This window comes from Poromitra crassiceps (assembly GCF_964638095.1).
Source record: "Poromitra crassiceps genome assembly, chromosome: 17".
NCBI lineage: Eukaryota > Metazoa > Chordata > Actinopteri > Beryciformes > Melamphaidae > Poromitra > Poromitra crassiceps.
Window position 1 is genome coordinate 14000242 of NC_139635.1, and position 25000 is coordinate 14025241.

The 25000-nt window shown below is 44.2% G+C and overlaps 2 protein-coding genes across 2 annotated transcripts in view; both read right to left on the minus strand.

The window, feature by feature from the left end:
- LOC310792214 (uncharacterized protein) overlaps positions 1-16523 on the minus strand; it is a gene marked incomplete at its 5' end in the record, with an annotated part of 50297 nt that extends 33774 nt beyond the window's left edge. Inside the window, 2 exons of the mRNA XM_083653942.1 lie at positions 15563-15678; positions 16461-16523. Of these exons, the coding sequence (XP_083510068.1) occupies positions 15563-15678; positions 16461-16523 (179 nt within the window). The remainder of the gene's footprint in view (positions 1-15562; positions 15679-16460) is intronic.
- Positions 16524-24304: 7781 nt separating this feature from the next.
- Positions 24305-25000, minus strand: part of LOC310792215 (tripartite motif-containing protein 29-like) — a gene marked incomplete at both ends in the record, with an annotated part of 1062 nt that continues 366 nt past the window's right edge. Inside the window, one exon of the mRNA XM_083653943.1 lies at positions 24305-25000. This exon is cut by the window's right edge and continues 366 nt beyond it. Coding sequence (XP_083510069.1) covers positions 24305-25000 — 696 coding nt within the window.

Consider the following 25000-nt stretch of genomic DNA (forward strand, 5'->3'; position numbering starts at 1 on the left):
CAAACTCTGATGTTTCATCAGTGACTGTTGCTGGGATGGAAGTAGTGTCTCTGCCCAGCAGGGGGCAGCAGATCCACGCATGCTTCACCTCAGCTCACAGTCCTGCACTGGCTGCTACAGTCGGCTTTGGCTTGAGGCCAGACTGCACATGGCTTGGATTTGCAATTTTTAAGGCTCATTCCTCCACATCAGGCCAGATTAATCGATCGCCAAAATGTAATTGAATGGGGATTATAGTCAGATCAGATCACAGATCAGATCACAGAGGAGTTGGGATGGATCATGATATGATCATCTGGACTGTCTGTCTGCCTGTTTGTCTTGGAGGGCGGAGCTGACGTGACGGAGGGCGGGGCATGTGAGGGGGAGGGTCGGGCTGACGGTGACGGAGCCACGCTGAAGCTGAGCTCAGGCTAAACCGGGCAACACAAGAAGCACTCTCTTTTCCCCAGCGCCTCGCTCTGCGCGCCTTGCCTCCGCCCACAACCTGCATTGACTTCATGCCTGGCAACTTCACGCTTGGAAAATTTAACAGAATCCTGAACGATCGCTTCAGCACAGCTTCAGCCTGCCTTGTGGGTGGTGTGAACCGTCTCACCTGTTAACAAGGACGCCGAAATGAAACTGCAGGGCTTCAGCGTGGCTTGAGCGTTGCTTCGGCGTATGGTGTGAACGAGGGCTAACCCTAACACTAACACTAACACTAACCCAGGTACTGTACGGTTTAACTGGAGAAGTTTCAATACTTCTTGGCACTGGGTTATTTCAGTCGACCAGCCCTACAATTAATGGAAAGGAAAACTGTCAATATGCCCAGTGTGTCTGCATGTTTCTCACTCCTCCTCTCTCTGTCTCCCCCTGCAGGATCAGTTTGAGTTTGCCTTGACGGCGGTGGCAGAAGAGGTAAACGCCATTTTGAAAGCTCTTCCACAGTAGGAAGCCACGCCTCTTCCTGACGGACGGAGCACCTCCACTTCTCCTCATCGCCCTCTCTCCTTTTGTTTCCTCTCTTGTCCTTTCTTCTCTTCCTCTCCTCTCCTCTCCTCTCTCCTCTCCCCTCTCCTCTCCTCTCTCCTCTCCTCTCTCCTCTCCTCTCCTCTCTCCTCTCCTCTCTCCTCTCCTCTCCTCTCCTCTCCTCTCCTCTCCTCTCCTCTCCTCTCCTCTCCTCTCCTCTCCTCTCCTCTCCTCTCCTCTCCCCTCCTCTCCTCTCCTCTCCTCTCCTCTCCTCTCCCCTCCTCTCCTCTCCTCTCCTCTCCTCTCCTCTCCCCTCCTCTCCTCCCCTCTCCTCTCCTCTCCCCTCCTCTCCTCTCCCCTCCTCTCCTCTCCTCCCCTCCCCTCTCCTCTCCTCTCCTCTCCCCGCCTCTCCTCCCCTCTCCTCTCCCCTCCTCTCCTCTCCTCTCCTCTCCTCTCCTCTCCTCTCCTCTCCTCTCCCCTCTTCTCCTCCCCTCTCCTCTCCCCTCCTCTCCTCTCCTCTCCCCTCCTCTCCTCTCCTCCCTTCTCCTCTCCTCTCCTCTCCCCTCCTCTCCTCCTCTCCTCTCCTCTCCCCTCCTCTCCTCCTCTCTTCTCCTCTCCTCTCCTCTCCTCTGCTCTCCTCTCCTCTCCTCTCCCCTCCCCTCCTCTCATCTCATCTCCCCTCCCTTCTCCTCTCCTCTCCTCTCCTCTCCTCTCCTCTCCTCTCCTCTCCTCTCCTCTCCTCTCCTCTCCTCTCCTCTCCCCTCCTCTCATCTCCCCTCCCTTCTCCTCTCCTCTCCCCTCCCCTCCCCTCCTCTCATCTCCCCTCCCTTCTCCTCTCCTCTCCTCTCCTCTCCTCTCCTCTCCTCTCCTCTCCTCTCCCCTCCTCCCCTCTCCTCTCCTCTCCTCTCATTCCATCTTTGGGAACATTGTGCCAGATAACAGTTAAAGTGATCCGCATCATCTACATAGATAGACCTTCCTTCTATAATTGTATTGATCCATGCAGCCTGTTTTCCAAAGTGAGTTTCTCTCTGTTCTGTTAAGAGTATATTTGTCACAGTTCTTATTTATGGGCATTGATCTCCTGGGCGTCAGTTGGGTCATAACATGCGGCTTGTAGTTATAATGGAAGGAAAATGGCCAGAAATTGTTTTGGAAGCCATAAATAAAATGTTGATCTGGATCACATCATGAATTATATATTATTTCTGGTCAATTCTTAGTCATAATCGGTGATATTAGATGGGGAGACTTTGCCAAACCATATGGTCCGTGTACTTGGCGGCCATCCGTTTTTCGTTTTGAAATTTGAAATTTGAAATTTGGGCCGTTATCCATTATCCGTTATCCAATTTAATTTGATGTGCTTGTAAATGGAAATTGGGAATTAAAATACCCGTGTGGAAAACTCCTTTCTCAATTTTGTGTTCATTTCTTCTTTGTAACCCGGAAGCGATATTTTTTCCCATGATGGCGAAGGCATGACCCGCCCATCTCTGCCTCTGATTGGGTGACTGCACTCTGACTGCACTCGGCTGCTCTCGCCTGCTTTCCAGGCGAGCCAGAGCCATCTCAAATGAGCATAGATTGTTTCATTCAATGTCAAGATGCAGCGAAAATGTTAGTAACGTTGCAGTTAAATTGTTTATTTTGTTTAATTATGTGCAACATGTCGTGCAGAACATGCAGCAAAGGGACAGAGAGGAGGAGCAATTCCTGATGATGATGCTGACTCTGGAGGTCGTGGAGCAATTCATCGCTATAAATTTTCACCAACATCAAAACGTTTTGAACCATTTTATTTCATGGTACAACGACGCTAGGCCAATCGGAGGCAGAGATGGGCGGGTCATGCCTTTGCCAAAATATCGCTTCCCGGTCACAGAGAAGAAACGAACACACAATTGAGAAAGGAGTTTTCCACACGGGTATTTTAATTCCCAATTTCCATTTACAAGTACATCAAATTAAATTGTATAATGGATAACGGATAACGAGTCGTTTTCCGTTTTTTATCATCAAAGAAAAAACGGGAAACGACTTGTTTTTCGTTTTTCGGTTCCTCTTTTCAAAACAAAAAACGGATGGCCGCCAAATACACGGACCCATATGCTTAACTGGCGCCCTTTGTTGATCTTTGTTGGGAGTGTGTGTGTGTGTGTGTGTACATATATACAATGTCAGTCATCATGTCTGTATCATGAAGTTGTATTTGTGTCTGATTTTGAGTGCCAAGCTTTCTGTTATCTTCTCATGCAGAGTGCTGAAGAGTTTTGGTCGATCTGATAGATATGATACAAACTGCACAGTGAGAAATGTCTCAACTCAACAAGCTATTTCATCTTCAGCTTTAAGATCTTGTTTTAATAAACTGCCAATGCATTGTTGTTTGAACCCTGGGGTTAGGGTTAAAAATGGTTTACCCTAAAATAAATCATCTATCTACTCTACTCTCTCTCTTACTTGAAAAATCCTCTCAAGTTGAAAAAGGGAAAATATCTCATTCCATTGGCATTTGTTCCACTTATTTTACAATATATATATATATATATATACTGTATATATATATATATCAGGTGAAATAACGTAATATGTTTTTGCAACATGTAGTTTTTATTAGTTAGCTTAGAAGCAATATTGTGTTTCTTCAAACTGAAACTTTGAGTGAAATGTCATTTATTGTGAACAACCAATATTGTGGCTTGTCAGTGGAGTTAAACTCATTTCTGCCTTAATAAATCAAAACAGTAGATGACTTGGTGAACATCTCCACACATGAGAGCAAGGCTAGTGTGTCATGTTTAATTTTTACATTGGCCTTACTCCAGTGTGTGTTAACCTGTGTGTTAATCTGTGTAAAATGATTGCAAATGTAAAATAATACTGTTAGTACTTAACGGAAATATACAGTATCTAACAAATACTTAAGCATCATGAGATCTGAGAATGCTATCTTGAATAATATGAGGGTAGCCAGTTAGTTTGTTCTGTCAAAAGAAAGTATGCCACAGTGTGATTGTGTATATACAGATACTTCCATAGTTTAAAATTGTACACTGGAGTCAGGCCTTTGCAAAATAAAGTGTTTCAACTAGTGTTATTGCGATAGAAAAGCTAGTTTTGCTTCTGAATAGCAGTTCTTCTATGTAGCATAAATGGCTAACTTGTATCCGTACAGTAGCTGAACCTGTATTGCATTGAAAGCTATGAGGAAACAAGCTGAGCTGGCTTTCCCCAAACCAACTTGAACCAAGTAAATTTCTGCTCTGTTCTAAGTGAATGAAGCAAGATGGACTTCACATCTACAGTTTGTTTTTCTTTGGTCTGAACTAAAGTGGAAAATGTGACTTTGTTTTGGTTCATTTAGGTTCAAACTGTCCAATTACAAGTGAGCCAGTAAACAAAGTCACATGACTCACTGGTAGCTCGTTTATTGGAGTTTTGGTGACGGCCATCCTGCCAAGTCTAAACCTGATTCCATTCCCTGTGAATTCAAATAAACGTCAGTCAACATTCTCACGGTGAACATGTCGTCAGTGTATAGTCGATTTCGGGAAAACAGCTCATAGTGTAAGTTGTGTAAAGTCAACTTAAATGACTCAAATGACTGTTGTGCTTCAGTTTTAAACATTCTATCCATTGAAATCTAGTTTTGTATGTCAAATCTGATTTGAATCACCAATGGTATGACTTGCATACTACTTGTGCATGGCTATTTATTCAGCAGATGAGTGTGCTGTACTTTCCTGTGGCCTCAAGATGATCTTAGTAAAACTCTTAGCAAACAAACTACTATACTTAAAGTCTTGTTTTAGCTATTTATGACTTTGTCTCTAAGCATTTATTGTATAAAAAGTGCAAAAGCCAAGGATGCTGATGTTCTGAGTTGCACAGCAGACAGTTGAAGCTGGTTGGAAGACAGCACAGATACTGTAGATAGTGTGCTGGCATCATGTTGGAATCAATCTGGGAACCCATCGGTTAAACAAATAAACAAAAAACATTATTTTTCTCTAACCTCTGGGGGCAGGCTCATTTCATGTCTGTGTAAACGGAACTCAAGAGGCTCCGTCGGCAGCGGAAGAAAATCCCTTTCCGCTCCCTGCAAGCTCTGCCATTGGTTCCAACCAGGGGCGGACTGGGATCATTATTCAGGCCGGGCATTAGATACCAAGCAGGCCAGGCCGATACGGGCCGACGCGCGAAATTTTTGGCCGTTTGAAGCCCAATTTTGGCCGTTTGAAGCCAGATTTGGGCCGTTTGAAGTCAGATTTGGGCCGTTTGAAGCCCAATTTGGGTCGTTTGAAGCCAGATTTGGGCCGTTTGAAGCCCAATTTGGGCCGTTTGAAGCCCAATTTGGGCCGAGTCCAATTTTACATGAGATGCACCCACTTTAACCCTGAAGTGTAATTATTACTTCAGACTAACTAAAGTAATAAAACCACTATAACCACTAGGCGGCGCCTGGCCTGCTGTTCAGTGAGTGGCCTGACTGCGGGCACCCCAAAAAAAAAAAAAAAAATTGCAGGCCAGGCCAGACCACCGGGCATTTGCCCGACGTGCCCGATTATGTAGTCCGCGCCTGGTTCCAACAGACCGGCTCTGCCCATTAATGCATTTCCTTTCTGCTCCCTGCGTGTCGCTCTCAAATCCCTTCGTCGCTATGAAACAACAACTCTAGCTCGTTGCTAGTAGCAAGTAGCAACTTGCTTTACGCTGAAAATGGTCAGTTTTGACTACACACCGGTCACGTTCACTTCATTTTGAACGGGTAAAGCGCAGCATGCGAGCCTGCACCCTGCGAGCGCTGTTGCACAGCTTTTCACCGAGCTTGCCAACAGATTTTCGAAAGTCTGTCTCGAGAGATCATGTTGGAATGGGATTTTCTTCTGCTGCTGACCGCGCCTCTTGACTTCCTGTTGCACCACATTGAAACGTGGCTCTGTTTTCTTCTTTAACACAATGAGTATGTCAGTAGGTCACATCCTCTCTGCTGTTTTCTTCTTTAACACAATGAGTATGTCAGTAGGTCACATCCTCTCTGCTGTTTTCTTCTTTAACACAATGAGTATGTCAGTAGGTCACATCCTCTCTGCTGTTTCCTTCTTTAACACAATGAGTATGTCAGTAGGTCACATCCTCTCTGCTGTTTTCTTCTTTAACACAATGAGTATGTCAGTAGGTCACAACCTCTCTGCTGTTTTCCTCTTTAACACAATGAGTATGTCAGTAGGTCACATCCTCTTTGCTGTTTTCCTCTTTAACACAATGAGTATGTCAGTAGGTCACATCCTCTCTGCTGTTTTCTTCTTTAACACAATGAGTATGTCAGTAGGTCACATCCTCTCTGCTGTTTTCCTCTTTAACACAATGAGTATGTCAGTAGGTCACATCCTCTCTGCTGTTTTCCTCTTTAACACAATGAGTATGTCAGTAGGTCACATCCTCTCTGCTGTTTTCTTCTTTAACACAATGAGTATGTCAGTAGGTCACATCCTCTTTGCTGTTTTCTTTAACACAATCCATCAAGTATCAAGACATGGCTGGTCGGTTACATTCTCTGTACATATCTAACCAAAAAACAACAGAAGATATTTTGTTCTATCAGTGAATATACTCTTGTGAATAAAGTCCCATTGTCAATGGAGTATTGTATTGCACATTTGACTTGTGAGTGTTTTTTCCTACATGAAACTTCTGCTTATAGGACATAATTATAGCCAGTCATTCTTACCATCTGGGTGGACGGTGAGACACTGTTATAAGTTGCCATGCATGAGTTTTATAAAGCCTTATGAATGCATTATAATGTCTTATGAATGTGCTCATATAGACATGACCTTAGAAAGTGTTACAGATACTTATTTAACACGTAGTTATGACCCCGGCCTCACATTGTTATTCTACCAGCGTGCGTTTAGCTGAGCTGAGTAGATGAGTGGCTGCTTCAGATGCTTATTCAGGCCAAACAGCAGCTCTGTATTGATTGTGGGGAAATGCTCTGGGTACATTATAGTGTTGCTGTGCGGCTGTGTAGAGGAGGGAGCAGGTACATTATAGTGTTGCTGTGTGGCTGTGTAGAGGAGGGAGCAGGTACATTATAGTGTTGCTGTGTGGCTGTGTAGAGGAGGGAGCAGGTACGGTACATTAGCTAGTGTTGCTGTGTGGCTGTGTAGAGGAGGGAGCAGGTACATTAGCTAGTGTTGCTGTGTGGCTGTGTAGAGGAGGGAGCAGGTACAGTATAGTGTTGCTGTGTGGCTGTGTAGAGGGGGGAGCAGGTACATTATAGTGTTGCTGTGTGGCTGTGTAGAGGAGGGAGCAGGTACTTTATAGTGTTGCTGTTTGGCTGTGTAGAGGAGGGAGCAGGTACATTAGCTAGTGTTGCTGTGTGGCTGTTTAGAGGAGGGAGCAGGTACATTATAGTGTTGCTGTGAGGCTGAGTAGAGGAGGGAGCAGGTACATTTTAGTGTTGCTGTGTGGCTGTGTAGAGGAGGGAGCATGTACATTAGCTAGTGTTGCTGTGTGGCTGTGTAGAGGAGGGAGCAGGTACATTATAGTGTTGCTGTGTGGCTGAGTAGAGGAGGGAGCAGGTACATTAGCTAGTGTTGCTGTGTGGCTGTGTAGAGGAGGGAGCAGGTACATTATAGTGTTGCTGTGTGGCTGTGTAGAGGAGGGAGCAGGTACATTATAGTGTTGCTGTGAGGCTGAGTAGAGGAGGGAGCAGGTACATTATAGTGTTGCTGTGAGGCTGAGTAGAGGAGGGAGCAGGTACATTATAGTGTTGCTGTGTGGCTGAGTAGAGGAGGGAGCAGGTACATTATAGTGTTGCTGTGTGGCTGTGTAGAGGAGGGAGCATGTACATTAGCTAGTGTTGCTGTGTGGCTGTGTAGAGGAGGGAGCAGGTACATTATAGTGTTGCTGTGTGGCTGAGTAGAGGAGGGAGCAGGTACATTAGCTAGTGTTGCTGTGTGGCTGTGTAGAGGAGGGAGCAGGTACATTATAGTGTTGCTGTGTGGCTGTGTAGAGGAGGGAGCAGGTACATTATAGTGTTGCTGTGAGGCTGAGTAGAGGAGGGAGCAGGTACATTATAGTGTTGCTGTGAGGCTGAGTAGAGGAGGGAGCAGGTACATTATAGTGTTGCTGTGTGGCTGAGTAGAGGAGGGAGCAGGTACATTATAGTGTTGCTGTGAGGCTGAGTAGAGGAGGGAGCAGGTACATTATAGTGTTGCTGTGAGGCTGAGTAGAGGAGGGAGCAGGTACATTATAGTGTTGCTGTGTGGCTGTGTAGAGGAGGGAGCATGTACATTAGCTAGTGTTGCTGTGTGGCTGTGTAGAGGAGGGAGCAGGTACATTATAGTGTTGCTGTGTGGCTGTGTAGAGGAGGGAGCAGGTACATTATAGTGTTGCTGTGTGGCTGTGTAGAGGAGGGAGCAGCTACATTATAGTGTTGATGTGTGGCTGTGTAGAGGAGGGAGCAGGTACATTAGCTAGTGTTGCTGTGTGGCTGAGTAGAGGAGGGAGCAGGTACATTATAGTGTTGCTGTGTGGCTGTGTAGAGGAGGGAGCAGGTACATTAGCTAGTGTTGCTGTGTGGCTGAGTAGAGGAGGGAGCAGGTACATTATAGTGTTGCTGTGTGGCTGTGTAGAGGAGGGAGCAGGTACATTATAGTGTTGCTGTGTGGCTGTGTAGAGGAGGGAGCAGGTACATTAGCTAGTGTTGCTGTGTGGCTGTGTAGAGGAGGGAGCAGGTACATTAGCTAGTGTTGCTGTGTGGCTGTGTAGAGGAGGGAGCAGGTACATTAGCTAGTGTTGCTGTGTGGCTGTGTAGAGGAGGGAGCAGGTACATTATAGTGTTGCTGTGTGGCTGTGTAGAGGAGGGAGCAGGTACATTAGCTAGTGTTGCTGTGTGGCTGTGTAGAGGAGGGAGCAGGTACATTAGCTAGTGTTGCTGTGTGGCTGTGTAGAGGAGGGAGCAGGTACATTATAGTGTTGCTGTGTGGCTGTGTAGAGGAGGGAGCAGGTACATTATAGTGTTGCTGTGTGGCTGTGTAGAGGAGGGAGCAGGTACATTATAGTGTTGCTGTGTGGCTGTGTAGAGGAGGGAGCAGGTACATTATAGTGTTGCTGTGAGGCTGTGTAGAGGAGGGAGCAGGTACATTATAGTGTTGCTGTGCGGCTGTGCAGAGGAGGGAGCAGGTACATTATAGTGTTGCTGTGTGGCTGTGTAGAGGAGGGAGCAGGTACATTATAGTGTTGCTGTGTGGCTGTGTAGAGGAGGGAGCAGGTACATTATAGTGTTGCTGTGTGGCTGTGTAGAGGAGGGAGCAGGTACATTATAGTGTTGCTGTGCGGCTGTGCAGAGGAGGGAGCAGGTACATTATAGTGTTGCTGTGTGGCTGTGTAGAGGAGGGAGCAGGTACATTATGGTGTTGCTGTGTGGCTGTGTAGAGGAGGGAGCAGGTACATTATAGTGTTGCTGTGTGGCTGTGTAGAGGAGGGAGCAGGTACATTATAGTGTTGCTGTGTGGCTGTGTAGAGGAGGGAGCAGGTACATTATAGTGTTGCTGTGTGGCTGTGTAGAGGAGGGAGCAGGTACATTAGCTAGTGTTGCTGTGTGGCTGTGTAGAGGAGGGAGCAGGTACATTATAGTGTTGCTGTGTGGCTGTGTAGAGGAGGGAGCAGGTACATTATAGTGTTGCTGTGTGGCTGTGTAGAGGAGGGAGCAGGTACATTATAGTGTTGCTGTGTGGCTGTGTAGAGGAGGGAGCAGGTACATTATAGTGTTGCTGTGTGGCTGTGTAGAGGAGGGAGCAGGTACATTATAGTGTGGCTGTGTAGAGGAGGGAGCAGGTACATTATAGTGTTGCTGTGCGGCTGTGTAGAGGAGGGAGCAGGTACATTATAGTGTTGCTGTGCGGCTGTGCAGAGGAGGGAGCAGGGAAGCCCTTAACAGCTAGATGGAGCCAGAGCAGAGTGCACATGAAGTACGGGCCTGCATGGAATTATGAGCATAGGTTTTGTGTTTAGGACCTGTTTTTAGCAACAGCTTATTGTTTTAACTCTGAGCACAAGATGAGGTTATTTGTAAAAGGAAAAAAAGTGAACAGTGTGGCTAATGAACAGGCCAGTGCAGGACTCAGCAACACATGGAATATCTTAAAAATGACAAAATAAAAGAATATTAAAATTAAAGAATAAGTTCACCCAAAAATGACAATTCAGTCGGAAGGATGGGTGAAGATTTTCGTCCACAAAACATTTGTTTCAGCGTTTCACAGCAAAAAACTAACGCAGAATTCTCCTAAACACTTGAAATGGATAATGGCCAACTTTCAAAGATAAAAAAGCATCAATACTGCTCACCAGGTGTAATCCAAGTCGACTGAAGCCCTGAGATGCCAACTTGACTTAAAAAGACATCATGTACACCGTGTTTTTAGCTGGAATCTTCACTGTAGCAGGCTACATTATCTGCTGCGGCGCCCACCTTCTTGGAGCACATGGCTACACATATTGGTGTGCTGGACCGGACCACCAACCCAAAGTGTAATATTTGACGACCCGGGAAAGAGAACGTTACTTATTCCTTCTCAAACTACTTCCTACATGGTGCTAGTCTATCAAAATATCTTAGCTGTCATTGATTGTGTTGCATAGTGGTTTTCTGTACTGTTAAAAAGTCGCTTTGGACAAAAGCGTCTGCTAAATGACGTAATCTAATGTAATGTAAAACCATGACTAACCTGTCCAGTGACTATCTACTCGATCCAATCCGTGTTTCACCACCCAGTATTGTCTTGTAAAGGTATCCCACACAGACGTATAGATGTAAAAAAACAAAACCACAAAACCGTTTAAAAGTAAACAAGACAACTTACGCAAATAATCTACGCAAACCCTGACCCATCTTTAAGTCCAGTGGCAAAAAGAAGTTACTGAGAAGTGCACACATATACGCGCCTTATCCCACACAAATTATTTACAGCGCCGAAATTCCAGACCGCCATCCAACTGAAGTGCGCGGTCTCCCTTTGTTGTGACAAGCGGAGGTAATGGTTGGTAACTTATTTGCAGTAAATGCGTTTGGAAAAGATATGTAGGCCTAACCTATCATAATGGGCCTGTATTTTGTTGTAACTCATTGTAATAAATACAGACAAATATAGCCTAATACAAGTCAAGTCAAGTCAAGTCAAGTTTATTTGTATAGCACATTTCATACACAGAGGCAATTCAAAGTGCTTCACATAAAATGGTTGACAGGAAAATAAAATAAAAGAGAGTAAAACGGACATTTAAAAGCATCACAACAAAACTTAAAAAAAAGAGTATAAAAAGTGTATTACAGGAAAATAAACCAAAAGAAGAAATAAAATGGACATTTAAAAGCATCACAACAAAACTTTAAAAAAAAAAGAGTATAAAAAAGTGCAATAGGCAGCAGGCGCAGCAGTTGCAGAAAGAGCTAAAACTTATAGAGGACTCATTGGGTTTGCATAGTAGCTGTCAGCAGTTAAAGGCGACGGTAAACATAAAAGTCTTTAGTCTATTTTTAAAAGTAAGTAAGGTTGGGGCAGATCTGAGGTCTTCAGGCAATTTGTTCCAGCTAGCAGAAGCATAGTGGGTAAATGCAGCCTTCCCGTGATTTGATTTGATCCTAGGGACAGTTAATAAGCTGGACACTGTTGACCTAAGAGTTCTAGATGGTTCGTAGCGTGGGAGCAATTCAGCTATGTATTTTGGGCCTAGGCCATTGAGTGATTTATAGACTAATAACAGTATTTTAAAATCTATTCTCTGACACACTGGCAACCAATGTAAGGACTTAAGAACTGGAGTGATATGATCAGCTTTCTTAGTCTTCGTTAGTACTCTAGCAGCAGCATTCTGAATGAGTTGAAGTTGCCTAAGTTCTTTTTTGGAGAGACCAGAAAAAAGGCTATTGCAGTAGTCTAACCTACTATAAATGAAGGCGTGAATTAGTTTTTCTAGATCCTGTCTGGACATGTATACAAGGCCGTAACGGCAATATACATTGAGAACGACAAATCCACCCAATATTTAAGCCTGATAAAGGTTTGATAGATGAGACCCCTGGACTTGTATTGTAATTGAATTGGCTGTTTGAGATGAGAAGAGGGCAGGCTTTTCAATTAGCCTATCAGGATTTGCTTTATTCCAGGAAGAGGAGCATTTTGAAAGATAATTCCACATCTGGTCTAAACATGAAGACTGCACTTTGTTGTGTTTTAGGCAGAAAATCGTCTGTTGTGTCATTTAGTTTCACATTTTCTCTAGCAGCTTTGATAGAATTCCTGAAATGAATACAGAAGAAGTAGGCTACTTGATTCATTCTTGAAATGAAAGACTTTATTGATCTTTGTAAACATTAACTTTGATCACACATCAAATCACTAAAACCTGGTAAAAGACTGGTTCAATCTTTCATCTACATTCATGATTATAATGATTATAGTAATAACGATGACATTTTCATTCACTTTGCTTAACTCTTTCCCCTCCATTGATAACATTTTTCATCATTTTTGAGACAACGCTTCCCCACCAATGACGACTTTTTCCTGCAATCTGTCTTTTCACTGTTATATGATAGATGCTTCTCGCAAATTGTGAAATAGTCCAGCACCTCCAGGGTTAAAAACAGAGCAAAGGTGAAGCTCTGCCAACACCCGGAAGGAGAGGAAAGCCACACGTCTCCCATAGGATCGCATAGGAAAATCTCGCTGCTCAAAGAGCTAATGGTGCTGAGCTATGGTGAGAAAACCACCATTCATGTGCTGATAAAAACGAAGTTACCAACAAACCTAGAATTGTGTGGATGAAAAAATATGTTGATATATTCAGTGTTTATATCATAGAACAAAAATATTCTGTGGGTCTTGAAAGATGAGTGTAAATTATCAAAAACTGCCAGCTTCTTTTAAAACGCTCGCAGAAACGTTGGGGAAAGAGTTAACAAAGTTACAAAGTGTCAAAATCAACATGTTAACAACAATTCAGCTATAATAAACGAAAGAGTTAACAAAGTTACAAAGTGTCAAAATCAACATGTTAACAACAATTCAGCTATAATAAACGAAAGAGTTAACAAAGTTACAAAGTGTCAAAATCAACATGTTAACAAAAATTCAGCTATAATAAACGAAAGAGTTAACAAAGTTTCAAAGTGTCAAAATCAACATGTTAACAACAATTCAGCTATAATAAACGAAAGAGTTAACAAAGTTACAAAGTGTCAAAATCAACATGTTAACAACAATTCAGCTATAATAAACGAAAGAGTTAACAAAGTTACAAAGTGTCAAAATCAACATGTTAACAACAATTCAGCTATAATAAAGGAAAGAGTTAACAAAGTTACAAAGTGTCAAAATCAACATGTTAACAACAATTCAGCTATAATAAACGAAAGAGTTAACAAAGTTACAAAGTGTCAAAATCAACATGTTAACAACAATTCAGCTATAATAAACGAAAGAGTTAACAAAGTTACAAAGTGTCAAAATCAACATGTTAACAACAATTCAGCTATAATAAAGGAAAGAGTTAACAACGTTTCAAAGTGTCAAAATCAACATGTTAACAACAATTCAGCTATAATAAAGAGAGCACTTCTAGTGCTGTCTCCATTAAAGGCCCCCTCCAGTCAGTTTTCCTACCTGGTTTTTAAATGTGAGTTGTATCTGGATGTTATCTGATAAAGAAAAATGCATGTTAATGGTGTAAACGCACCGTGATCGGGATGTGATCAGATCTGCCTGACCACATCTGGAGGTAGTTTTGTGTCCAGATCTCTTTCATCCCATTTACACCTGGTTTTTAAATGCGACCATTATCCAGATAACTTATCTGGATCCAGGTCACATTTAAAAACCAGGTGGAAATGGGGTGTAAACATAATATCTATCTCGTATAGTCGGACGTCATCTGATGGGCCAAAGAACTTACTTTGATAAGAAGTGAAGGCTAATATTTCCACTACAATATAATGACTGCAGCGCTGTCAAGGTAAGGTAGGACAGCTTCTCCTCTTGCCTTCATTATACTCTTTGTCTGTGATACAACGGAGGTGGGCGGCCATAGTGTTTCCGGTCCTATAAGCATTAGTTTAGAAGCCACAATATTACAATATGATCAACAAACCGGCCAACAGATATCAAAGCGGATGGGCTTTATGGACTATGCATGTGTGGCAGGGTGACCTATACCTATGGTTCCCGCCCACTAATCTCCACACACCAGGTGTTTCCGGCTACCTCAATTGGCCTGCCCCTTAATTGGCCAGCCCCTATAAATAGCCTGCCTAACAGAGCGTAGGCTAAGGCTGGCTTCTCTCTCTGGTGTCTTCCCCTCCAAACCTCCATTGGAGGAAGGTATGTAGTGATAATTACAGTTGGTTGATGCACATTGTATGTCTCTTTGTTTATGGAGTTTGTCTCATTCCTTAAACAGACTACGGTGTATCTGTCCTGGGTCTGGGTAGCAGGAGCTGTTAATATGCCAATGCTAACTGTTGCTGGTGAGTCTAATAATGGGCTAAAAGCATGTCACATGTCATTCTGTTTGTTTGTGGCTAATTGTGCCTTTTCTTTTTATACAGAACCTAAGCTGCTGTTCTGCCCTTCTCCTGTTTATAAGTGTACCTTTAAGTTAGCAAAAGAGTAATTGTTGTCCACTGGTCCAGATTTGAGTTTCCCCTTTTTGTGTCCCGCAGAGGCCTGGCCACTGGAGTGGGTGTGGGTGTTAGACTGGTGCGAGCTGCGGGCCCTCCGTCCCTGCCTTTTCTTTCTTTATTTGCATGCGTGTGTGTGCCGTTGCAGTGTGCCGTGTTCATGCACCCTTTGCACCAAGCACTTTAATTGTGTGTGTGTGTTGTACACGCTTGGTGGGGTAGGTACTTTTATTCTTAAACTCTCGTATCTTAAACTATCCAGTCACCCCCTCACTCACTTTAGTTCCAGCGCCCTTTGCTTTTACCCCTCCCCTTAGTAGCTTGGACATTTTAAAGGTGCATTCCCATGTTTTTGCAATTTAGCTGTTTTTAGTATTGTTTGAATAAATCTTAATCATTTGGCAATTGCAATTGGTCTGAGCTTTTTCTAATAAATAACACCTACTTTTATACTTGGAAACCACGTCTCTGCTCCTCTCATTGGTCTCACCATTGTAAACGAATCTGTATGGTTTATCTGTGGGCATTAAAGCCCTGGTATCTCCTTGGGTGAAACTCCCTAGGTGGCGTTGTCAGTTATTTAGACCTGGTCACATTTGGCGTTGGTCGGCAGGACTTTGGAAATCAGACTTATTGTAAAGCAGAGACGTGTTCTTCAAGGTTTTTTTATTCTGGACAGTTGCTTTTTTTTTTTGTTTCATTGTCAACCATATTAGTTTGAGAAGGGCAGGGCGGCAGTTTGCAGAGCATCAAGACGTCCTGGGCGTGGAGCAGCAAGAGCCCTTGGCAGTAACAAAAGTGCATTGTTCCCCATCCCCACTGTTGAACTGACTGTCTTTTAGAAATGGATGCAGCTGAACTACAGGACTTGAGAGACTCTGTGACAAAACTGCGAGCTGAGAATGAGCGGCTTACGCGGGAGCGTGCCAAAGCAACAGGCTCCAGAACTGCGTCACCTGGAACTCAATCTGGTCCTTCGGCCCGCTGGACTTCCACGCATGCTGCACCCTCAGAGCGTATGGTATATATCCCTAGGGAACGCAAGTGCCCAATGTTCCGGGGTAATATTGGGATGGGGGTAACAGAATGGGTTGAGGAGGTACGCGCTAGCATGCGTGCCAGGCATTTACCACCCATGGACCAAGCATATTTCATCTATGACCACTTGGAAGGTGAGGCCAAGGATGAAATTAGGTATAGGTCCAGGGCAGAGAGGGAAGACCCAGAACACATTTTGGACATTATTCAGGAGCTCTATGGCTGCTCCCAGTCTTATGTGGCCCTGCTGGCAGAATTTTTCTCCAGAAAACTGCTTTGGGGAGAGTCACTGCAGGAATATTCACATACACTGTTCTGCTTAATGGAGAAGATAGTAAAGTGTGCCCCTGATGTGCTCAATTCTGCGGTCCTACTGCGAGACCAGTTTGTAGAAAATGTTAATGACTCTGCTCTTTGTAGGGTGTTGAAGCAGTTCGTCCGCAGTAACCCTGAATCAACACTGCTGGATGCCCGCAGGGAAGCCATTGCCTGGGAGCGAGAAGGTAGACCTAGGAGTTATTCGGTCCCTTCCATATGTGCACTACAGGAGTCTAGGGTGCCAAGTGGGTCCACTAGTGGTATGCTTAGTTGCTCCCCAGAATTGGCAGAGTTGAAAGAAATGTTGAGGGGACAGCAGGAGCAAATTGGTAAGCTTTGTGAAAGCCTTAACAGTCTGCAAAATCCTTCTAGGAGGCCAAGACCTTCACGTGACGGTCCCCTAATTTGTAGACGTTGCCAGAAACCGGGTCACTTTTCAAGTAACTGTGAGAATGACCGAGTCATCCCCTTGGCCCAGCCCGTGCAGTATAGCCACCCACAAGGAGGTGCCCACCCACATCGAGGGAACCAGACATTTTCAAGAAAACTAATACCCTCTTATGCGCAGAGCCACACAATAGGAGGCGGCATCAATGGCTCCATGCCGCTAAACCAAGCCCGTCCTGGACTACCTCGGAGCCGCCGGCAGAGGAAAAGGGATGCGAGGAGAGGACGGAGAAGACGCTGTGCGTGGTGGGAACACAGACGAGCGGACAAGTCCCAGCGTGAGTGCTGCGCTCGAGCCCAATTCTCCCAGCCTCTGATCCATGCATCACTGGGCCACCTGCCTGCTGCCAGGCCGAACCAGAGAATAAGGCCTGTGGAGGGTCGGAGACGGGAAGTCACAGAGGAGGATGAAGACAACCAAGGCCTCTGGGTGATCGTACCTCCACCCTCAGACATCCAGGCACACCTGCCCACACCAGCACCTGCGAGCCCTCTGGCAGATGCTGAACTGGCTACTGTTGCATCAAGTGCACCAAGGAGGACTTCCCAGCCAACTGTGGAGAAACATCCTAACACTCATCTGCCACGACCACCAAGGTCAGGCACGGTTGGGGTTTTGCATTCCCAGGTACCCGGCTTGAGCAGTTTTCTTTCAATTTTTAGGCCATGGGATTAGATTTTTCTTATCGTCGGGACGCCGATAAATAGTGGGGGGGTAGATTGTGGCAGGGTGACCTATACCTATGGGTCCCGCCCACTAATCTCCACACACCAGGTGTTTCCGGCTACCTCAATTGGCCTGCCCCTTAATTGGCCAGCCCCTATAAATAGCCTGCCTAACAGAGCGTAGGCTAAGGCTGGCTTCTCTCTCTGGTGTCTTCCCCTCCAAACCTCCATTGGAGGAAGGTATGTAGTGATAATTACAGTTGGTTGATGCACATTGTATGTCTCTTTGTTTATGGAGTTTGTCTCATTCCTTAAACAGACTACGGTGTATCTGTCCTGGGTCTGGGTAGCAGGAGCTGTTAATATGCCAATGCTAACTGTTGCTGGTGAGTCTAATAATGGGCTAAAAGCATGTTAGCCTGGGTAAACCCATCCCCCACGTGACCTGCTCTCAGACCTGTTCTCAGTCACTATGGTCTGGATTCCCACCATTGTTAAACGATTTCCTGCGTTGTTGGCCCCCCCCCGATAGACCGCTCCATTACGCAACCGTCATCCAACCAGCTTTGTGCACAGAGCACATGCGCAGTGCAGCAGATGGCGTCATCGCTCTGCGACCTTTGTTGTTAGCAAGCGAGCTAACACTTTTCATTTCAGTACTGCTAGCACGCAAATGGTTACAACCAGCTACAAGAAGAGAGAACATCGCGTGACGGTGGTCAGGGAATGAAAGAGGAACAGGACAACTGTCTACACGGACCCAAACCTCGATCCCTGCTGCAGATGGCCGCAGATCTGGAGAGATATTTGTGGCTGTGAAGAACAGTCATCATCTATACAGCTGCTGCCAACCTGATGAGGAAACAGGCGTGCTTGTTATGCTGGACACTGAATGCCAGACTGCAGACTTCATCCTCCAGTGCTGTTCGCCTCAGGACTTGAAGGGCTAACGTTGTACCATGGACTGTATACATTCTGTGCTAATAATGCTAGCATGCTAACATCCTTTTCACACACACACACTGAATATACCGAAATGCTAGATTTGATCATGGACTTAACGCTAATGTTAATCAAAAACGGCCGCAGTCATAACGGTAAGGTGTGTTTGACCTAATTGAAATATTAACGTTAATGCCCTCACATTTCAGCGTGGTTACAGATAAACCTATTTAACGCTAGCTAGCTACAGTAGATTTTTGGAGGCGTTAATGTGAATGTCATGACGTAGTGAGCGTAGTATTATACTGTATATTATACATAATCCAGATGTAACCTAGCTATAGCTAGACGTTAAGAGGTTAGCGTGAATGTGACTGAGACCTGACATTACTGGCTTGATATCATATTCCAGATGCAACCTAGCTTGATAAGCTCCACACTGCTGTATGAGTAGCTACAATCAAATGTATCAAGCCTTGATATCATATTCCAGATCCAACCTAGCTAGCTAGATGTTAAGAGGTAGGAATATACCGAAATGCTAGACTTGATCGTGGACTTAATGTTAATCAAAAACGGCCACACTCATAACGTTAAGGTGTGTTTGACCTAGCTAGAAATATTAACGTTAATGCCCTCACATTTCAGCGTGGTTACAGATAAACCTATTTAACGCTAGCTAGCTACATTACTGGCTTGATATCATATTCCAGATGCAACCTAGCTAGATAAGCTCCACACGGCTGTATGAGTAGCTACAATCAAATGTATCAAGCCGATATCATATTCCAGATCCAACCTAGCTAGCTAGATGTTAAGAGGTAGGAATATACCGAAATGCTAGACTTGATCGTGGACTTAATGTTAATCAAAAACGGCCACACTCATAACGTTAAGGTGTGTTTGACCTAGCTAGAAATATTAACGTTAATGCCCTCACATTTCAGCGTGGTTACAGATAAACCTATTTAACGCTAGCTAGCTACATTACTGGCTTGATATCATATTCCAGATGTAACCTAGCTATAGCTAGACGTTAAGAGGTTAGCGTGAATGCGACTGAGACCTGACATTACTGAAGTGAATACAAGTGACCTATATTTTTCAATCCTGTCTTTGAATAAAAGTTGTACATTGTACTTGAAAACCATGTCTTTGCTCCCTTATGTGTTCACAATTACAACAAATCTGTATGGTTTATCTGTTGGCATTAAACCGTGGTATTTCCTTGGGTGATATTCCATATTTGTCATTAAACCTAGCTGTTCACATAAATTTGCAATGATGATCGACCACGTGAGATATCACAAGTAGCCTACTTTTATTAAAAAATAAAATGCAAAGAGAGGTTTCCTTCTCTAACTATTGGTGCGTTCACAAAATATTTACACGAGATTTTTTTTATAAATAATAATCAATAACGTGGATAATGATGACATCTGCAGCTGCTGGACGAGAGACAGAAGAAACTACGAACGAAGATTGGAGCAGAGGACATGACTACAGAGAAACTTAATCGACCAGCACTGTGCTTCAATCAATGAATGCTTATAAATAAACCATACACATGAGAATTACCGTTAACGTTACAGCATTTAATAACATAAATATGGTGATATCTGGTGGTCTGAAATTACTCTCTATCTACAGTAGGGTAACTGGCTCCTATTGTGTCTTATTATTGTAACGTTTGAATCAGCGTTTCATAACTATAATAGCCTAATGTTACTGTAGCCTGGATGACGTCAGCTAATGCTACCCAGCCTTCCAGCGTTTATCTTCCATAATGCATTAAATCATAATCACAATGCGAAGACATTAGCTGATCACCACAGAGCTGCACAGACAAGTTTATCAGATAATTTCGCCGTAAAATGTGTCCAGGTGATCAGCTCTGAAGCCCCGGCTTGTATGGTCCGCTAAAATCCGATTTCGATATAGGTGTTATTTTGATCAATATTGTATAGCTGGCTAGACAGAGGAGTTTATCTGGAATCAGTGTGACAAGATCCCTGCTGCTAGCTTGTCTGCCTTTCTGTGTCAGAGTATCTAGCTACATTATCTGCATTACATGCTACACCATGCAAATATATTTCGATATAATTCAAACAATTAGCCCACTGTACTACTGGACTGTGTATTGCTGTGAATAAGTTAGATTTGATTGTGTAAAGTGTTACATGTTATATTTTTAACTGAGCTTTGCAGAATTACCTCAACACAATTGTGTTGTGTATCAGCTTTAAATATCCAATATATACAGCATTAAACAAACGACCAGCAGCATTCAAATGTGCAAAAACGTTATATTTATTGAAATGTGGTGATCTCATGTCACATTACATAATGTTATGCCCAAATGGTCTACTGCCCAGAAGCGTCACTTTACATGTTTGGTAGGGAATTATTTTAATTATGTTAAACCAGCGTTTATCTTCCATAATGCATTAAATCATAATCACAATGCTATGAAGACATTAGCTGATCACCACAGAGCAGCACAGACAAGTTTATCAGATAATTTCGCCATAAAATGTGTCCAGGTGATCAGCTCTGAAGCCCTGGCTTGTATGGTCCGCTAAAATCCGATTTCGATAACGCTAGGTGTTATTTTGATCAACAGACCTCAACCTCAACAGCTGTTTTCACTTGAATTTCCTCACGTAGTTGCATAGCCATATAGCTAGCCAGCTAGTAGCTAGCTCGGGAGCTATGCTTTAGAGAGGCCAAATGCTAACGGCTAGGTAGTGCTAAGCCGCTGCAGCTGTTACACGTCATTGACAAAGACGCACTCTCTGATTGGCCGATCACGGCAGGACTGATGTTGGCAGTCACGCCGTCACTCATTGGCTGCGGGGTGGCTGCGGGTCTGCGGGAGTCTTTAAACCGCCGCGGAAATCGTTCTGAATGGCCCGTTCGCTAGACGATAGTGACTGGGAACTGAGAGAGCAGGTCACGTGGTGGCTGGGTTTACCTAGGCTAAAAGCATGTCACATGTCATTCTGTTTGTTTGTGGCTAATTGTGCCTTTTCTTTTTATACAGAACCTAAGCTGCTGTTCTGCCCTTCTCCTGTTTATAAGTGTACCTTTAAGTTAGCAAAAGAGTAATTGTTGTCCACTGGTCCAGATTTGAGTTTCCCCTTTTTGTGTCCCGCAGAGGCCTGGCCACTGGAGTGGGTGTGGGTGTTAGACTGGTGCGAGCTGCGGGCCCTCCGTCCCTGCCTTTTCTTTCTTTATTTGCATGCGTGTGTGTGCCGTTGCAGTGTGCCGTGTTCATGCACCCTTTGCACCAAGCACTTTAATTGTGTGTGTGTGTTGTACACGCTTGGTGGGGTAGGTACTTTTATTCTTAAACTCTCGTATCTTAAACTATCCAGTCACCCCCTCACTCACTTTAGTTCCAGCGCCCTTTGCTTTTACCCCTCCCCTTAGTAGCTTGGACATTTTAAAGGTGCATTCCCATGTTTTTGCAATTTAGCTGTTTTTAGTATTGTTTGAATAAATCTTAATCATTTGGCAATTGCAATTGGTCTGAGCTTTTTCTAATAAATAACACCTACTTTTATACTTGGAAACCACGTCTCTGCTCCTCTCATTGGTCTCACCATTGTAAACGAATCTGTATGGTTCATCTGTGGGCATTAAAGCCCTGGTATCTCCTTGGGTGAAACTCCCTAGGTGGCGTTGTCAGTTATTTAGACCTGGTCACACATGCGTGACTCAAATATGGTTAACAGTTATTATCGACGATGTTTTGAGCCAGGCGAACACTCAATTGACATACGTAGCTAACAGCTAACAGCTAGCTAACGGCAGAGGCTAACACTATTTAGGCTACTGTATTTACTGTGTACAGTCATGATATGACGTATGACTATGCCATTCCATTGAGTCATTTCACTCTTTGCGATGTGATAAAAGTTTCTCAATGAGTTATAGTTGATTGTCTCACTGAAATATCTGCTAATAGCCAATTTTAGCAGCAGAATTTGATATCCTGGCCTGGCAAGGCTGTGCGTAATGACATATCCAAAAGGAATTTTACTCTGCACTGCGCTGCACGGAGATTATGGTGCGCTGAAGCGCAGGGGGGTATTTAACACGTAAGAGGTGCTTTTAAGAGCCTTAGCGCAAAGTAATTGGCTTGCAATTTAGCGCTGAAACGCCTGGTTTGGCATGTGGCAGCCTATGCCCAGTACAATTATAACAGGCATGCACTTGTGCCCGCCCCCAATTTGCATTGCGCGCGGCGTTAAACTAGTGCAAATGCTAAATTACCACTTTTGCGAAGATAGGGCCCCTCATCTATAAATCGAGAGAAGAGTGAATATGTGAATAAATGAAAGTTCCTGACTATTTACTGCCATTTCAGCATCACCTATTGTCTTGAATTGGTAAACCAGCCATCTCAAACAGCCCCTATCGTCCCACTGGCCTTAAATTAGCGCTTAGCGCCTATTAGTTGGCGTGGTCCGGCGCAGTCCCTATTTTTGTGTCGGCGCTACACGCGGCCATAAGCATAACCACGCCTTTTAAGTGTAGAATTATTCACAACGTGCTCATTGGAGAAGTGCAGTAAACTAATGACAAACTCCCTTTCATGTTCCAATTCCACGGAGCGATCCAGTCCGGTCAGAAAAGCCCGACCAAAGCCCTCTGAACTCTGCCCCTCCCTCTTTCATCCCCGTCTGTCTCCATATATATTATTCCATATTATTATGCTTCTCAAACAAATCTCACTGCACTTTAAATACAGCAAGCATGTAAATATGCTACACTATAGCAAGATCAAAGGGAAAAGAATGTTCTAAACGCATCGGCTAGAAAAATATAGCCTATCCCTGGATGTCATGATGAGATTAGATTGGTGAAAGTTTGGGCAGAATGATATCGTTTTCTCTCGCTACCTGTTCTTCTCCCCCACTGCACAGGTAGGATGATGCAAAAGCCTCTGAATGACAGGGGCTCAAAACTACGGTATAACAACTTTTTTTTCATCTGTCAATGTGCCTGTCTGACGCGCGAGAGAGAGGGAGTGAGAGAGAGAGAGTGAGATTGGCTATGGCAGGCAGCTGCGTAATTACCCACAGTAATATCCCCGGCGCACTGAATAAGGCCTGGTTTTGAAAAGCGCTAAGCTCTAAATTAACGCCAGAGGGGAAGATAGCGTTAGGCTGGTATTTAAGGCCAAAACCCCCATTGTGGCCTATTCTGGCACTGCGCCACGCCTCTTCGGCATAAAGTGCATTTCGGGGCCTAAAAACATGATGCTGCCTATCTTCCCGAGTCAGGCGCAAAGCGCGTTTTTTTTTGCGTTTAACGCCAGTTTAGCGCCTAAGGCCAGTGGGAAGATAGGCCTGGTAAATCATACAGTAACTTTGTTTTATGCACATGCTATTGAAAACATATACACATCAAATACTTTATAAAGGAGACAAAATAAATGCATTTAGGCGGACTTAATAGGCTGTCCCATTGTTTTTATTTCCTCTCAGTAAAATAATAGACACATTTTAAATAAAAGACTATGAAAGAAATTCTGCTAATTTATTTGGTGACCCAAATAAAATCTTGTGCGACCCACCTCTAGGTTCCGATCCTGTTACGTCACCCATTGGCTGACGTGTAGGTCAAAATTCAGTCCGCTATCCCCCCCCCCCCCTGAAGTGTGAAGGTAATTGGATGACAGAAAGCTGAGCCTGTGAGAAATAGAACTCTACTTGAGCTTACACAACACAGCAGTGGCTCCAGTATCAACCCAAAGTCCAGCATAGAGAGGTTGAGTGAATGTGGTCTGGACTCTGTGGAGGAGAGTCATGGTGTCAGAGACGCTGTAGAAGGACAGAATACCTGCACTGTGATCCAGGTACACTCCTACTCTGGGGGACCCAGGGCCTTGGAAGCGAGTGGTGATATTGTTATGTCTGAATTGATAACTATTGTTGTAATAATATAATGCCCAACACTTGTCATTGTTTCCAAATCCACATTCACTTGCCATTCCTGTTCTGCTAATATCCTTATATGAGACTGCTACCGAAATTCTGCCCCCGCTGCGCTCCACCTCCCAGTAACAACGTCCAGTCAGAGCTTCTACACTCAGGACCTGAAAACTTGTAATGAATCTGTCTTTGTGACTATAATATTTCTTTTCTTCTGTCAGACGTGTTGCTTTTCTGTAGCCCTCAGATAATAACAGCCATTTGTTTACTGTGTTTTGATCCATTGTGATTGTATGTGAATGTTCTAAGAATTCAGCTCTGGTCTTGGGGTCTCTTGGTTGCGACAGTAAAACATCAAGGAGATCTTAGGCCATTCCTCTGTAAGAATGTCCAGTTGTTTATCTCTGGCCTCTGACACAGCTGCAGTCACATCCTCAAAGTATTGCAGAGGACGTAAGCTGCTGGGTAAGTCTGTATACACACTGAGACGTGACAGAGAGGGGTAAATCTGTAGAAAAAGAATGTGATCCTCTGTGTATGAGAGCCGTTCCAGGTCAGAGTCTTTCTTCCTCAGGTCATCGATCTCCTGCATCAGGTTCAACTCAAGTTCTTTGGCGCGACTCACTTCTGCATTCTGCTGTGATCTGATCTGCTCCTTCACATCAGAGCTTCTTTTCTCAATGAGACGGACCAGCTCAGTGAAGATCTTCTCACTGTCCTCCACTGCTTTGTCAGCAGAGAGATTGATAGCATCAACCTCCTGTTGAAGCACCTTCATGCCTGTCTCTTGGGTTTGGATTATCTGCTCAATTTTTTGCCGACAAAGCCTGAGCTCATTCTGCTTCCAAGACCTTTCTGCTGCAGCTGAGACTGTGTCGTGGCCTCTATGTTCATCCATAGCGCAGAGATAACAGATACACTGCTGATGAGTACGGCAGAAAACCTTCATCACCTCGTCATGGAGAGAGCAGATGTCCTTGTGAAGCTCCATGGTGGCTTC